A 17,349-nucleotide genomic window follows, 5' to 3' on the forward strand; every position below is an offset into this window, starting at 1 on the left:
AATTGTGTTTACATAACATATGTCTGTGCATATTTACTTTGTATTTATAAACATACATGCATATATTTAGGAAATATCTGCATGTATAAACGAATACTTATATATAATTTAAATTATTTATATAAACATTTATTGATTTTGATATTTTTCTTATTTATATTTAAATAAATACATGTACGTGTTTATAAATACAAAATAAATATGCTCAGTTCACAATATATTATGTAAACAAAATTTTTTATTCTGGATGCGAATAATCGCGATTAATCGTTGAACAGCCATAAATGTACTGGAGTTATGAGTGACGATAGCTAAACCAAAACCACACATTTACGAAATAAGCAACAAGTTCAGCAATTGGCATGTTCATCAGACATTTTATTATGAAATCAAACTCTCTGAAAAAAAAATGCAATGGATGAGCACGGCACAATTACTGCTTCAAAATATAACAAAAGAGATCCATTTATTCACACAGTTGTACACTTGAAGCTCGGCAAACAGCACATTATATACATTCAGTAGTTGACGTTTTGGAAGACTTTCGATTCTTAAAGACGTTTCAGAAAGCTCAAGCAATCCCTGGGTGCGAAACACATCCTCCAAACCTTCAATACCTTACGGTAACAATCATTCGCTCAGAGATCGTTTCAGACATAAAGCAAATCCATACTAACAAGACAAGAAAGAGCGCACACGGAGACGTAAATAATTTAATGCTGCGGCGGGTGGCTTTAATGCACTTGTTCATGATGCGATGAGACTGAATGCGAGTAAAGGCAGATAGTGTCTGAAGTGGCACGGTAAAAAAATACGATGATTAGCGGACGAGTACTAACTAACGTCAGTACAGCCCCCTAAACGCTCCGTCACCTTGACTGAGATGTTAATGGGAGGAAATGTTTGCTTTAGCAAGTGCCAACTTAATGCTATTCAGACGTGGGTGGGACAAACAAAAAAAGTAAGTGCATTTAAAACTGTTAGATTACAAAAGAGACAAAAACTGAAAGCAAAGATTTAAGATTCTTTCATGGGCGCAAACAAAACATTACGGCCAATTGATTTGAAATCAAGCATGAAAATAATAGCAGTTGATATTCTTATAATTACAGGCTGAAACATTCCCACATCGAAGCCCTTAACAGGTCACATGAAAAACACAGAATCACGTTGAGAACACAAGCATGTGGCTTAAATAGTCTAAAAATATCTGCTGTACATATGACACAAATATTTACATTGATTTATGAGTGTATACATGTTTACCTAGAGAAGCTTGTCACGACTATACCTTTTCCCATAACTGTGGATGCAAAGCCAAGCACCTTTCGTTCGGAATCTCTTCCTGGAGAACAAAAAATCTGGCTCGGATTCATGGTCGAGCGCAAGAGAAACGGGTTTTTTTAACCCATGTGGCCCAAAGGTTTTTAGTATTTGTTAGGATTGTTACATTTTTAAAGAGCTATTATAATGTCTCCAGACATGAGGATACGGTTACCGCATGCATGTTTTTATTCATATCAAACAGAGTGACATGAAGGGATTTATCCGTGTTCTTGTCTGAGAATTTAGACGATAGAAAATGTCAATACTTACAAAGGCCTTGTCGATAAAAAACGATATTTGGTACGTATCAAACTTCCGCGAATTCTCCTGTTGTGGGTCAGGAATTTCTCAAGGTGCACAAGCCAAACACACACAAACGTATCAAGCTGGCCATACGGTGCTCCCGTTTCACAGTCATTACTCTGTAAATATGTACTTTCGCTCTGTACAAACACGCTTGTACAAAAACTGTGCACCTGCTCTCAGAGGTTCGAGTGGAAATAAAAAAAAGAGTTTGCATAGTCTCCCCGGGAACCTACAGAAAGGCTCAGTGCACGCGGTGGGCCTGCGTCAAACGTTGTCGAACTTGTGTTTCAGGTAGTCCTTCATCACCCTGGCGATGGGCAGATCTTCCAGAAACTTTAAGCTCTGGAGGCCGATACACTGACGGATCTTTATCCTGCACAGATCCTGCAAAGTCCTGGGCTGCCCTGAAACGAACAAAAAAAAAGGTCACGTTAAATACCGGCTGTGTTCGAAAACAGTAAAAAACTGATGACATCAAGTAGTTATTTTAGTGTAAACTGTGCATGCATTTACTGACAATACTAAAATAATGCTGAATATATCACAACAGAAGTACAAAATATTAGGCAATTAAGATATAAATACTCAAATACTCGAAGATATAAAAAATATGTATTCTGGGAAAAAAACGAATAATATGTCTCAATTTGTACTGTTTATTTAAACGCTGAAAGTCTATAAGTAAAAAAAAACAATGCTGAATATTAGCAAATAAAAATATCAAATGTTAGATAACAGATTATAAATTCACTACACTATCCAACGTTCCCAAATGGTTATTAATAATTATACAAACTCCCTGATAGCACACATACATCTGGCAGACGTCTGCATTTACATCTGCAAAGACATAGTTCGCTCATCTGCAATACGTCTCTGAGACGTCTTTGTCTCAGATTGTACATCTACAGTACTAAAAGTTACCAACCCTTTACGTTCCTAAAGTGAGTAAAAATACATTTATCTGAAGTCCACGCTCGCACATAAACCAACATTACATAACAAAAACCCTGAGATAAAACGTCTCTCTGCTGTCCTTAACATACTGTATGAGTCAAGTTGAGAAATGAGTTCCAGGACGCCAGCGCTCACAGTTTATTGGTTTTAATGGGCCGGCTTCACCAGTTCCCAACACAATATGACGCGCACACAAAGCCAGCTGGAAAAACCACTACAAAGGGCTGATGATGGCCATCTGCGGCCGCTGTCTTCTGTCATGCTGCATGACCGTCTTAAGCTCTGGACTGCAGGTGACAGCAGTGACAACACATGAAGTCATGCTTTACTCGGACATATAAATGCAGCCGCTGAGGTGTCCTTCAGAAAGAATCCAGGTGAAACCGGATCGGGCTCTGCGACAGGTGGCCTTGATATGCCGATATCAAAGATGAAGTGAAGCGCAGGAATGTGGCCATTGTTGTGTATTTGATCATTGGTGCTTCGGGTAACACGGCTCGCTTTTCTCAGACGCCCGATTGTGCGGTGAAGGGAACGGACATCACAATGGTGTTGGTTTGAGAGGTGACTGGGTCTCAGTTGTGCCCTCGCCCAACTTTACTACGGCGGCCAGTGATGATATTCTTATAACATTGAAAGAAAGCTAAAGTGCTTCATTTGTGACCTTAGGAGAGAACTTGAGCAAAACCAAAATTACATTATTAATATAAAAATATCGTTTTAAGTTTGCAAAAAAATGTAATGTTTGCCAGCTTCTTCATTAAGGAAATAAAAAAAATGAAATATGAATGCAAATATAAATGTTTCGGTAATTCCAATACGGATACACTGCAAAAAATGACATTCTTACTGAGCATTTTTGTTTTGTTTTCTAGTAAAAAATATCTACAACTTAAATCAAGACACATTTTCTTGACAGGAAAAGAGACCAAAGATATTTCGTCTGGTTTTATGAAAGAAAAAATAAGAATTAGGTTTAGTTTAAAACAAGCAAGAAAATCTGCCAATGGGGTGAGAAAAATAAACTTGAATTAAGAACTTAAAACGGTAAAACTAAATTCAAGTTTATTTTTCTTGCCCCATTGGCAGATTGTTTTGCTTTTGATTGTTATCATTTCTTTCATAAAACAAGACGAAACATCTTGGGTCACTTTTCGTGTCAAGAACACGTATCTTGATTTAAGACGTTTTAGATATTTTTTAGCGGAAAACAAGCTAGAAATGTTTAGTAAGAATGCCATTTTTGCAGTGTAAAAACTAAAAAGAAATATAAAAATGCTTTTATTAGTCAATCATTGTTGCTGAATCATAAAATGATTGAAAAGTTGTAGTACGCTGTGCTGTCATGCATTTGACAAATGAAGTTGAAAAGCTTGAAAGTTTGAGCGTTTTTACTGATTCATTGAAATGAAATATTGAATAAATAGTTTACCAAGTTAGTGTACGTTTAAAGGAATAAAACTCAAACTATATTTGCAAATGGGCAAGAATGATCAGATTTGTTTGATCACAGCGCCCCCGGTGGTGATTTTTGACAAAGGTTATTCATTTAAAGTGAGCTTCATAACTTTTGACCAACTTTTTGGCATTGCCAATTACTCTGGGCAAGATTTCTGTCTGGCCACTGACTTTCTGTAGAACAACAATTACAAATTTATAAAACGTATTTTCTCAAAAACGGCAGGAAATCTACACAGACAACCCCAGACCTTTGCGTGAGCCAACGAATCAAGGAAATTTGTTTCTAGACAATTTAACTCCAAACCCATTAGCTCAAATGTACATGAAAATGTGGACGGTTATGGCACTGGAGGATTTGAGAGACAAACACAGACTATCAACATTAAACACAGAGTCGACTTACTCGTGACCTCCTGTAGGAAGTCCAGACAGGGCCGACTGATCCCAGACATGCTGACGGAAACGGCCACAGGGGTCTGGCCCTCGTAGTTCCTGGTGCTGGTGTCGGCTCCGTACGCGTACAGCATCTGAGCGCACAGCACGTCGTCTCTGAGGGCCGACAGGTGCAGGGGCGTCTGTCCGTCCTCCAGTCGGCCCAGGTTGGTGTCGGCTCCCCTCTGCAGGAACATGCGACAGTACGAATGGTTGCCCTTAATGACGGCGTAACGCAACAGGAAGCCGTTCTGAATGTCTATGTTGGCGTTGTGATCGAGCAGAATGCGCACGCAGCTGGAACGCTCGCGGATGATGGCTAGCTGAAGCGGCGTGGTGCCTTTGTCGCTGAGCGGGTCCACCTCGGCTTTGAACTCCAGGAGGAGACGGACGAAGGAGTCGCGGCCGTAGTGGGCCGCCACGTGTAAAGGGGTCCAGCCGTCGTTGCTCTTGGCGTTGATGATGTCGCTACGATACTCCGACTCCAGCATGAGGCGGGCGATGCGGGCGCGGCCGTGCATGGCGGCGTAATGGAGAGCAGTGAAGCCTCCGATGAAATCCTTCACTGTGGGATCGGCTGTGGTCAGGACAGAGAGAAAACCCCAGAATATCAAACAGACCGTGATGACCATCATGATATTTTTCACACATCTTTATATTTGTTAGTGTTTTTATTTATAGATACAGAAGGATCCACTAAGCAGGGTGTTACATTTTCAGAAAAATCCTAATAAAACACATGACCGAGGATCATTGCATTATCAGGTGTGTATCCTGAAATAGCCTAGCTTTATAGCGCCCTCTGATGTCCTGCATCGATTCTTACACCATAATGGGATAGTTCACCAAAAATACAATTCTGTCATCCTTCATTCCCCTCACGTGGTTGTAAACCTGGAGAAAAGTCTCAGTGGTTTTGTGTTCGTACAATGGAAGTTGTTTGATTGATCATCAACATTCTTTCAAATATCTTCTTTTGTGTTGAGGGGAGTAAGAATTTTCATTTTTGCATAAACATTTTACAGCACCGTTAGAAGCTGCTTTAAAGGGCACAATGCAATCTAAGCTGACAGCGAGTTATAATTTCTTCCCAAACACTACTTTAAATTCAACCATTTTCATGGTTCTAAAATGGGCAAACCCCTATTTTACCTCCGTGTTCGAGGAAAACTCGCACGCAGCGCTCCTTGCCCTTGGCTGCGGAGAAGTGCAGCAGCGTCCAGCCGTTGGCGTCTCTGATCTTGGGCGAGTAGCCCTCCTCCAGCATCTTGCGGACGGTGTAGACATCGCCGGCCGCCACCGCTGCCTGGATCTGCAGCTCCTCCTGTAGCTCCGGGTTCCTTCTGCAGTGATGGTTCAGCATCCTGTCACATCTCGCAGTACGAGAGTCAGACGCGCCGATGTCCCTGCGGTCAGACACATTTCTGACATTACGAAAGACAACCTTTCACCTGAACAGGGTGTCTTAATCATATTCATTTTTAAAAAATCATTAGCGGACTTACAGAAAGAGTTATTTTATGTCTTATTATTGAATACACGTTGTCTGCTTTACATCGAGGTAAAAACACCCATTAGGGATTTAGACGACTAACTACACATAACAAAATAGAACAGAAAATGAAATTGAAAACGTACATTACAGAGACAACTATTGGTAAGCAGTAGATCGTCCGAGTCCCATAAAAGGCATAAACTCTGTGGTGCTTTAAAAAAAACACTGCTTTCTTTCTTTGAGCATCAAAAACAAAGCAACTAATGCTGCGTCAAGAAGATTTACCGTTCATTAACGTCTCGTAGATCTGAAACAGTCCTTGTGTTCTGCATCAATATTCACATCCAACTCCATCCTAGAATAAGGTGCAAAGAAAATATGAGAATAGGCCATTTGTTTTTCTAACTTACAGGAGTAAACAAACATCAACACTTAATCCAAGTTATCTATAGGTTTACAGCAGTCCATGGTATACTACATCCGGGGTTTTTATACTGTCACGCTTTTTCAATTCAATTAGTTGATTTGTCACATACACATCTATTCACAGGATGCAACTTGCAGATAAATGTTGTATATAAATACAAACCCTTGTGTATAGTCATGCATGTGTAGCATTACATGATCCCAATAGTTTGTATGTTGATATACAATGCATGTAAACATAAACAACTGTTTAATATGTTAACAGGTTCCAGTTTTGCAAACAAACATGTTTGTGGCTGCTGGACAGAGAACAATGAAGCTGTTAGCTGCTGTGCTAAAGCAGCTGTGGAAGCTAAACTGAGCTTGAATTCAACTCGTAAAACTTCCCTTTTCAAAAACAAAACCATTTTATGCCATTTACACTGATATTACAATTGCGATATGTTGGACATATCTGACTAAAGTGATGAAGGAATCGCTTAGCTCTGTCATTGGCATGCACTGGTCCTGCATTAGCATAGTTAGCATTTAGCCAGCGGTTATTGACTCTTTTCTACACAAGACTGCGTTTAAAGTTACTCAAACTCTCTTAACATGAGGTCAACGAATACACGTAAATATAAACACGCTTACAAAGCCGACAACGAGTCGGGGAGAGCAAAATATAAACATGCAATATACATACATATTTAAAAACACAGTCAGGTAGCCATGAACATCATCTCCAAGGCTTCAAACAGCAGCGGCCAATCGGATTTCAGCTGTCAAACGCGTCACGCTGCAGGAAAACACCTGCCGGGTGCCGTCGTTTTGCGACAGCGCTGGCTGTTTGACGGCAAATAGTGCTACATGCGGTTGGTAAAGCGCGTTTTGCTCTTTAGATATGAAATTAAAACGCTCGACGTTGGAAATGCACAGCAGGAGTGTTCTGTAGGGACTTCAGGGAGTCATTATGTTGTTTTGGGGTCATTTAAGATGTCGAATTGTGATTTCATTCAGCGTCGGCTGTCATTGGACGGCAGTATAAAGATTGTATGTGTTCAAGTTGCAAACGCCGTACACATCTGCAGCCTTATTTTGTATTTTACAGATTATTTGTAAATCATTTCTTGAAATGTGGATTTTGCATCTACAGAGTTGCGATTATTTTATTTGCAGACTTACCCATGAACGGTGTTGGGTAAGTAATTATTTGCTAATAACAATTTCTGTGTTTAAATGACCAATTTACACTGTCTTTGTCTTAAAGGTAATTGCATGATTCATTACCAGTTCATTAACAATTTAGTATTAATTAAACTAAGGGATTACTCTTTACTTAAGTACTTTAATTACAATGATTTATGATTCATTTGCATACATCTTTCAGACAGGAAAGTAAATGATGCAATTAGTAATTGATTGTATTTACTTAACAGCTCCTTTCTATGGAAGCCCGTTTCCGCCAGGGTTGGGATTTTTTTTAGATTTAATAAATCATTATTATGAATTAGTATCTCAAAATAATGAGAAACTAAGTCGAAATTTCGATTTAGTAACTCATAATAATGACTTAGTATCTCATAATAATGAGAAACTAAGTCGAAATTTCGACGTAGTATCTCAAAATAATGAGAAACTAAGTCGAAATTTTGACGTAGTAACTCATAATAATGAGAAACTAACTCATAATAATGACATAGTATCTCATAATAATGAGATACTAAGTTGAAATTTCGACTTAGTTTCTCATTATTCTGAGATACTAAGTCATTATTATGACTTATAACATCTAAAAAAATTCCCAACCCTGGCGGAAACGGGCTTCCATACCTTTCTGATAACACCCCTTTTATCATTTTTACATTGAATCTATTAAAATGAAATTAGAATTCAGAATTAAATTAGTTAACATGTTTAACATTTCTGAAGGAGACCTGAATACATGTCAAATATAAATCCAATATTGTTTTATACAGTATGTAATGCAAGTACATCATAGCTAACTGTAACTGTAAATCCATTACACCCAACACTGCACATGAATGACCGTCTGTCTGTCTGTCTGTCTTCTGGATGCAGATCTTGATTTCCACCGTCTCACATCATGGATGCTTCAGGGTTGGATTTTCAAACCCTGTTCAGTCTGTTAAATGCAGGAGCTTCTCCCAGTGTGAGCAGTGAAGACCTCGCCAGCAGGATTTCGTCTCGTCTTAGTCCTCCAACAGCCGGGTCTGTCACAGATACAGACGGGGTGTGCTTGTGTCTGACTCTTTGTGAAAGAATCACTGCCAGACTGTCAGCCCAGAGTCTGCCACAAGATGTCAGCGTATACTATGAAGCCGTTATGGGAAGTCTGGGTGAAATGAGTCTAATGGAAAAGCTGGTATGTTACACGTCTTGTTTTATAGGTGCATCTCAAACGCCTGTCACAGCACAAAACAGTCATGACAATTGAGATGCTCTGCTTTGAGATACAAACGTTACATGTGTATTTCACATATACAGAGTAATGAGTCATTTTTTTAAATACATTTTGGGATAAAAAATGCTGGTGTATCTGTATGTTTGATGCAGATCTCCCTCCTCGACTGTCAGGAGCAACTGGTGTCACATTTATCTGCCAAGTGTATGTCGGCCTATGTGATCAGTGACGTTTGCATGACTGTAAGTATATCTCAAAGATTCATTTTACAGCATTCCTTCCATACATTTCACATCCATAACACTTGAGAAAACCATTGAAAACCTATTCACTATTTTCCTGTCTTTTAACGTGTTTGTAATTGTTGGATGTAGGGAAGCATCAGCTCACTTTGGAGACACACGTGTGCTGAAGTGTTTCACCGATCAGATCCCGGTAATGAACTGGATTCATGTCTGTGGTCTGTCACTGCTGTGATAAAAGGACTGCTGAGAGGAAAGAACAGCGGTACTCGCACAGAAATATATACAAGTCTGCTTAACACATTAGCACAACGTTTGCCGTGCACATGCTTGTTTATATCGCATTGCATGTAGTGTGAAAACACAGGTGTTTATAACGTGGGATGTTCAATAGGGGGTCCAGAATTTCCAAAGATTTCTGCAGGCGTCATGTAGGATTTTTTGTGAGGGATACAACTTAGAATTGACAACATTCAAGGTTTAATTGAACTCTCGCACTGAAAAAAAGAAATGTCCACATCAAATGAGAAAGGAGTAAGAAAGGAATTGAGGCCATTTTTTACACGTGACGTAAGCTAACCGCAAAAAAGGTGATATGAAAACAGTTTATTGTAGCTGCGCGGAGGGTTTATTCAATAATGACAGAAGTGACGTGTGTCTAGTAAACTCTAGTGAAGTGTGAAACAGGCCGTATACTTCACACACAGCTGCTTTATTTCTCTCTGCGAATGACTAACATTCAGTGTTTTCTGTCACACAGATGTCTTGAGGAAGCTTCTCGCCGCATTAGATGCATCTCTCTCTTGCTTACACACCAGCCTCCTCTCTCGAGACTCAATGAAACCTCACCAAGCACAAATGACGAAGCTTAACAGAACCATGTGTGCTTTCTTTGACCTCCTCGAAGTCCTGAGCGCCGCTCGGATGAGATGCGGGGTCTGTTCCTCTGTTTTTGTGGAGTCTCGGGGGCTCCTCGATGTCATGAGGTGTGATGCGGAGTATTTTGTGAAGAAGCGAGCGTTACTTCTACTGAAGAGAAGTCTTGTGCGGCGAGCCGGAGAGGACTGGGCGTTGGGTGACGTGCGGTCTGCGTCACGTGAGGATGACGGGCTGAATGAAGACGTGCGGGTTGTGGCGGATGTTGTGTTACGGGAAGTGAAGGCCGGTTGGCTTCAGGACGTCCCTGTGAAGGATCAGCCCAGTTTCTTTGGTGGGAACTGTGACGCGGGAGTCGGTGGAGCGTGGAAAGACGGCGTGATGCTCAGAGCTTTGAGCTTGATTCTGCTGAAGTCGCTAGAAATAAGCATTCAGTCACCTGGCGAGAGAGGTAACGCTCTTACTGTTGACGTTTTGTCATAATAAAAGGGGAGCGTTCCCTGAAAAATCCCACAGTTAAAGGAAAGATAGATTGGGTCAGGGCATTTGTCATTTACATTTTGATGCATTTTGCACATGAAATGCAAATGTGCAGCAGATGGCGACGTATCCTTTGATAACACACTTCTTTATCTCTTTTTTCAGGGAAGGTTGATGTCCAGCTGTATTTATCAGAGCTGATGTCGTTCTTGCGGCGTCACGGGACTCTGATGTCGCCGGACGCCCACAGCTGCTCGTGGGTGACTTCTGTGTTTGCTGAACAGGATGATGATATGATCGAATCCTCCAAAGCTCTGATTCTCCTGTACTTGCAGCACAAACAGTTTGTCATTTATTTGTATTTCCAGTTTTTTCCAGTGGTCCAGATACCTAAAGACACATTTTGAAAATTAAACAAAAATTCTCATAATTTTCTCAACTTTGTGTTATTCCAAATGTATATGAATTCCATCTTCGGTCGTTGAATTTCAACCAAATCAAACCTCAGGAGTGACATAAAGTCAACAGCAATGTGGAAGACACATGAAAACTGTGATCAAAATCCAGGTTATAAAAATAGTTTTTGAACTTTTCCTAAATACACCTCGAAATAGGATTGTTGTGTTGCTTAAAAGTGAATCTGAACTTGTTTTCTTTGCAGTAGTCTGAAAAAACACAAGAGCATTTTTTCTGTTCTTTTCACCCGTTCTTCCGGTTTTCATTTTCGGCGAAAAAATGCAAATAGAAACGATATTTTTATTTTAAATTTGGGAGGAATATTGTTAGTTCACAGAATGAAACAAAAATCGGCATTTTACCTAAACACTACTATAAAGAGTAAATTCAGAAAAACGGAAAATCTTTTTAAAATGCTCTTCAGAAGCTAAACTATACGTTTGTGAAAGAAAACCATTTTGAGCTTATTTACTGAAAACAAGCTTTTATGTAAACGAGCTAAATTCGATAACTACACGTTAACTTAAATAGGTTTTGTGATATGTCATCATGACATGTAAGAACAGTTTTGGATCTACAGTGCCTTGCAAATGTATTTCATTTGATTCACATGTTGTTATGTTGCTGCCTTATCTTAAACTCCTTTAAATTAAAAATACGGAGATAATGATGATGAAAACCTAGCCCAGAACATTCAGAACCTCAGACAGGACAGAAGGTTCATTCTCCAACATGACGATGATCCTAAGCACACAGCGAAAACAATGCAAGCGTGGCTTTTGAAGCCAACTGAACATCTCTAGAAACCTGAAAATGAGTTCGAGAGGATCTGAGGAGAAGAATGGCAGTAAATTGCCAAATGCAGATGTGTAAGGCTCGTCATACCCAAAAAGATTTGAGTCTGTAAAGGTGCTTTAACCATCTTCTGAGTTAAGGGGATGAATACTTATGCAATGTACTTATTTTAGTGTCTTATTTTTAATACATTTGCAAAGCTGTCAAAAATCAGTTTTTTGTTTGTTTTGTCATTATTGTGCATTAGGGGTGTAACGATACACTAATTTGCCGATTCAATACTATCCCGATACTTAAGTGCCGATTAAATATATATTGCGATTATTGAGTATTGCGATTAAATATAACTATTGCGAGTCGATATTACAATTTATTGTGATTTTTGTTTGCTTTTTAAAGACTAGGAAAATACTTGATCATACCATTGAAGAGACCGTATATTATGAGTCTTATTAACAAAAACAATGCATCACATCTTTCTGAACTTTTATTTCAGGAGAACACACATGCGCAGTGTATATTTTAAAGTACCTTGAACCATGAAACTTTTTTAAAGGACCAAAACCCTGAGCTCAGTGTATGGCACAGTTTGCATTCCATTTTAGTCATGTCTGTCATGGTTGCTTTTCCCCACACTTGGGATTAGAAACGTGAAGGTGCCGAATTAATTTTCGAGCTTTGATCAGCTGACTCGGCCATGATTTTTGCGTCCTCGTGCCATCTTAAAACAGATACGATGTCATCTAATACAGATACAAACATATGCTTTACGCCCTCTGTTGGAATAAAAGTGGTAACGTCACCACCTCTTAGGAAAAGTAAAATAAAAAAATAAATCGATTCTGAGATGAACCAATCGATTTTTAAATCGTTTTAAAAAGAATTGCGATGGTTAGGTGAATCGATTTTTCCCAACACCCCTATTGTGCATGGAGTGTAGATTAATGTAAATTACTGTTTAATTTACAGTAGTTTAAGATTAGGCAGCAGCATAACAAAATGTGAATAAAATGAAGTTGGATGAATACTTTTGCAAGGCACTGTACAGTATATGCGTACAGTGATGGATAGTTGATGTGATGGAAACCAGACACAAGTTTATAAACTACTTTCAATTGTTTCTGTAACTTTTACCGCTCTACACTGAAAAAAAAAATGTTTCAGCTGCCTTAAATTTTGAAGTTAAATTAAATACGCTTTATGAGTCAATTGAACTTATTTATGTTGAACTGACTTAAAAAATCTAGTTGTATTTTACAACTCGGCTTTTTAAGTCAGTTCAATATAATTGATTATAAAACGGTTCTGGTTCTTGATTCTGATTGGCTGAGCGGAGTTCTAAGCCGTTATAAAATACCTCAATATAATATAGTATAATAATAATATAATTTAATAATAGTTTAATTGACTCATAAAGCTAATTTGATTTAACTTAAAAATGTACGTTTTTTTACAGTGTATCGCCATCTCCGTTGAAACATAAAATTGCAGATTACTTGGCGAACTTATCTTAACATCAGAAGTGAAAACTCAAATGATAAGGCAGTATTATAAGTTTAGCATTGTTTTACACACTTGCTCAATAACTCATTTTTGTTTGTTTTTGACACGTATTGCATCTTTATGTCTAAAAAAACCCAGCAGACAGGTTTGGGCAGGTAATGATCAGCTTGTTTTAAACGTAACAAACTTTGTTCAAAGTTCAACTATTAAACAGATTTAACATCAACTAGAGAATCTGCCTGAAGGCGTGGTGTCATGTACCACACCCTGATAATCCTGCATTTGATGTTTACTGGCATCTGAAACATGTCAGCAATGTTCAGTAAACGCTCGGTGTGATTTATCTTCACAGTCGGAGTTCCTCGGGTCCTGTTTGCCTTTGGGGCTGTAACCCCCACTGTCATTTCATCAGCTTTCTCCGCTCCATCTCCTTCGACCGCACCGTCCTGCTCGACTTCCTCATCTCCACGGAAACCTGTTTTCTGGAGTACTGCGTCCGCTACCTGAAGCTCCTCCGTGACGACTGGACGGGGTTTTGTACGTCTTGTAGTCACGTTGGAGATGGGAACGCTCCCGCCTCGGATACGTCCGAAACACCCGAATCCGCTCAGACGGACGTAACTGCCTTCTCAAGACCTTCAACAGGAAGTGATGTCACAGCTAGCCCAGTTCTACGATTGGTCGATTACGGCAGTTCGGATGAATCTGAGGAGGAAGAGAGCGGTTGTGACCATCACACGAACAGAAACGTCAGGAATAGCGAAGGAGATTTGGGTAGGACAGAAGTGGAAAGCACAGATGTGTCTGAATGTCTGTTTGATAAAGTTCTTGTGTGTCTTGAGGAGCTGAAGATGGCAATAACTCGACTGCACAACAGGGGTTTGTTTCCATACAACCCTGCCTCGCTCTTAAAACTCTTAAACGATGTAGAAGTCAAGAAGAGCCTGGTTGGTTAGCTTAGACTGGTTTACCCAAACACGAAAAGATCTAAACGATGCACAAACATGTGACACGTTCGCTACCCCTTAAGTTAATGTTGTTGTATGATTTTGCTATTAAAATGAGTCTGCAAGAAATTCATTTATGTTCACTACATACGTTACATAACAAATGATCTTTTAAACGATCTTAAAAGATTTTTTGCTTTAGGGTTGATTGCTAGGCTTCATGTCTTCAAAAGCTATCCAAATGTTTCACATTTTTAAGTGCATTTCTGAAAACTTGACTATGCAAAACATTTGTTGCGGGAAGGAGCGATGACACATCACTGACCTCAGACGATGCACCTCAGTCTAGCACGTCTACTTTTCTGCAAATTTCCACTGTATGCGCATATAACGTTTTACGATGAATAACACAAATTTATGTCGAAGTTAGATGACAATGTGGCGTTTGGAATTCTGGTGGATATATGACCAGTCCCTTCACTGCAAAATTGATTTTATTTCTTACTAAGCATTTTTCTTCTTTTCATATTTCTTAAATCAAGATACATTCACTTGACAGGGAAACCTAAGATATGTAGTCTTGTTTTGTTAAAGATAAAGAAAAATGAAGTTTATCTTTAATACAAACAAAAAAATCTGCCAGTGATATAACAAAAATAAATTTGAAGAATTTAGTTTGACTTTTTTCGGTGCATAACACCGTGTCTACACTGGACGCAGTGCGATGCAACACGACAAAAGACAATAAAACACATTAGAACCCGTTATCATTTTTCATTTTGTCCACACTGGATGCGGTGTGACGAGTCAATCCCATCACATGTCGGGTCGTGCCGGTCGCGTCCAGTGTAGACACGGTGTAAATCAAGTTTAAGTTTTTTTTAATTTTAATCTTAAACTTACTTAATTCCTATTTTCTCTCACAAAACAAGACTAAACGTTTAATGCTGGGTTCACACCAAACGCTCTTTATTACTCGCTGGAAAAGTTCGTTATTTTCGCGATCTGACAAATATTTTCAACCTTCACAAGAGACGAGACGAGATTGACGCGCGTTCGGGACAATTGCATCGCCCGATTCGCGTCATTCACACCGCCTGCCGCAAGTTTGCGTCTATACGCGTCTTTGCGTTGAATTTGTATGTAATTTACCCTTAATTCGCGTTTGGTGTGAACCCCCTATTAAAGGGATAGTTCATCCAAAAATGAAAAATCTGTCATTTACTCACCCTCAGGTTGTTTCAAACCTGTATACATTTCTTTGTTCCAATGAACACGGAGAAAGATATTTGGAAGAATGTGAGCAATTTTCAGTTCTGTGACATCATCCACTACCATAGTAGGAAAAAAATATTGTATTTTTTTGTTTTGTTGAACACATGATGAGATATTTTGAAGAATTTCGTAAAACAAAGCGTTCTCGGGCACCTTTGACTACTATTAAATTCTTCCTACTATGGTAGTCAACGATGTCCCGCAACTGAAAATGACTAACATTCTTCCAAATATCTTTCTTTGTGTTCCTCGGAAACAAAGTAATTTATGCAGGTATGAAATGACATGAGCTTGAGTAAATGACGACAGAATCTTCATTTTTGGATGAACTATCCCTTTAAGGTACTTTCCTTCTCAGGCAAATGCATCTTGATTTAAGAATTGTAGAAAACAAGACAAACATGAAAGAAATTTGTTTTTTTGCAGTGTTCTTCAGTGTACAACAATTCGATGGGACCTATTTAATCACCTTGTAATAAAAACATTAAACATGTCGGAAGAAAACCTTATTAGGATACTATAATTTATAGCACATTTTATTAAAAAAAAGCATTTTCTTGAATGCTTGAGAACATCATTGAATATCGACTTATTCTTGTGAATCTCTTATTCTATGCTTTATAAAACATGCAGGTTTTTCCACAGACCGGTTAGTCGATCTTAAAGGGATTAGGCCCGACACACAACAACAACAACATTAGCATTCAAATGACTAATGGAGTCCGTTTGCATTGCATTCAAATGACTCCAGAATCCAGGCTTTTCAGAGGGAAACCGCTCACATTCTTCCCATGATTTGACATGTTAGATGAAACTTTTATTTTTTTAATGAAAATATTTTTAATTCATTTTAGATGATAATAACTGGGTGTTTTACAATTTGCTAAACCAGTTCTACAATTATAATGTAATAATGATGTTATCTCAAATATAGATTGATCCTTTGTCATTGTACTGCATGTAAACAAACCACTATTGTTCATTACTCATTGGTTTGATATCCGAGATCTAAAACCTTAAGTGTGATATTTTTGCACCATGCCTTGAATTGTGTGACGGCTAGTCAAAGAGAGGTGAGCTGTTGATTCTATAGAGATTGAAGGACGGGTGTGAGCCGTATTTAGAGTTCATAATGTCAAGATTTGGGATGGGCTCTTTTAATTGAGGTCAGGAAGAAACCCTTTGGCTACGCTCTAGCTTTGTGGTGGCAAGGTTTGCACATTGTCTAGTACTTACTTTAAAAACCTCTAAATTTATTGGCATTTTAAAAACTTTGAGTTAAAAACTTAAATAATAATAATAATAATATAAAAATCAAATGCTACACAATAACTTACGATTAATCTATTGCAGGTTTACATTGTTTCTATTTTTCCTGTAAAATAATATGATTTTTAAAAGTTAACAGTAGGAATTACCATATTTTTACTGCGAAGCTCTGTATATCATTTAAAAAGATCAAACATTTGCAGTAGATTTGCAGTAAGGTGGCTCCTCCCCCTTTTAAAACAGCCAATAGTGTTTAACCTCAAAGTGTGGAATGTGATGAGAAGCTGCAGTGCAGGATGATGTCATCAACATTACAAGTTTTGAATGTTTATATATTTTAAATGTGAATTTTGTCAGAGTTTTCATATACGCTAGTTGATAGATATCCACATATATTTTCAAAACTAAAACTAAAAAAACGACCTTTCCCCAGAATTCCTCCAATGCCCTCGTCCCACATTACATTAAGTACGGGTTCATTTGCATTGAGGATAAAGATGATTCGTGGTGAACGTGGATTTATTGTGCGCTGTAAATTATTCACCGGTTTTTATTTTGCATGTTAATTCAATTTTTAAATATTTTGTCATTTTATTGATTTATCTTTTATGTTGCGCAAAAAGCAATGCATTTTAATTGAATTGAATTGCCTTCATTGGTTTAGATGATCAAATGATATTTTGGCCTGTTTTTCTTACT

General features: G+C 38.4%; 2 protein-coding genes across 5 annotated transcripts; one reads left to right on the forward strand and one right to left on the reverse strand.

Moving 5' to 3' along the window:
* Positions 1-361: 361 nt before the first annotated feature.
* asb7 (ankyrin repeat and SOCS box containing 7) lies at positions 362-7,175 on the reverse strand. The gene is made up of 5 exons (XM_057335454.1): positions 7,089-7,175; positions 6,263-6,332; positions 5,635-5,888; positions 4,454-5,059; positions 362-2,036 (listed from the first exon to the last, which is right to left on the reverse strand). Exons 2-5 carry the CDS (start codon positions 6,307-6,309, stop codon positions 1,897-1,899), a joined length of 1,047 nt encoding a protein of 348 aa, XP_057191437.1. The 5' UTR covers positions 6,310-6,332; positions 7,089-7,175; the 3' UTR covers positions 362-1,896.
* A 32-nt stretch (positions 7,176-7,207) lies between these two features.
* On the forward strand, positions 7,208-15,616 carry lins1 (lines homolog 1). Of its 4 annotated transcripts, none has more exons than XM_057331496.1 (8): positions 7,208-7,435; positions 7,539-7,583; positions 8,465-8,768; positions 8,960-9,049; positions 9,182-9,314; positions 9,810-10,376; positions 10,571-10,730; positions 13,512-15,616. In XM_057331496.1, exons 3-8 carry the CDS (start codon positions 8,490-8,492, stop codon positions 14,113-14,115), a joined length of 1,833 nt encoding a protein of 610 aa, XP_057187479.1. In that variant the 5' UTR covers positions 7,208-7,435; positions 7,539-7,583; positions 8,465-8,489; the 3' UTR covers positions 14,116-15,616. The 4 variants fall into 4 exon arrangements, with proteins under 4 accessions (XP_057187479.1, XP_057187487.1, XP_057187462.1 ...); XM_057331504.1 differs by having other exon boundaries at positions 7,209-7,435; positions 9,182-9,242; positions 10,571-10,748; XM_057331479.1 differs by having other exon boundaries at positions 7,209-7,435; positions 10,571-10,748; positions 13,512-15,615.
* The last annotated feature ends 1,733 nt before the right edge of the window (positions 15,617-17,349 follow it).

The sequence above is a fragment of the Triplophysa rosa genome, linkage group LG1, assembly GCF_024868665.1.
Source record: "Triplophysa rosa linkage group LG1, Trosa_1v2, whole genome shotgun sequence".
In the NCBI taxonomy this organism is placed as follows: domain Eukaryota; kingdom Metazoa; phylum Chordata; class Actinopteri; order Cypriniformes; family Nemacheilidae; genus Triplophysa; species Triplophysa rosa.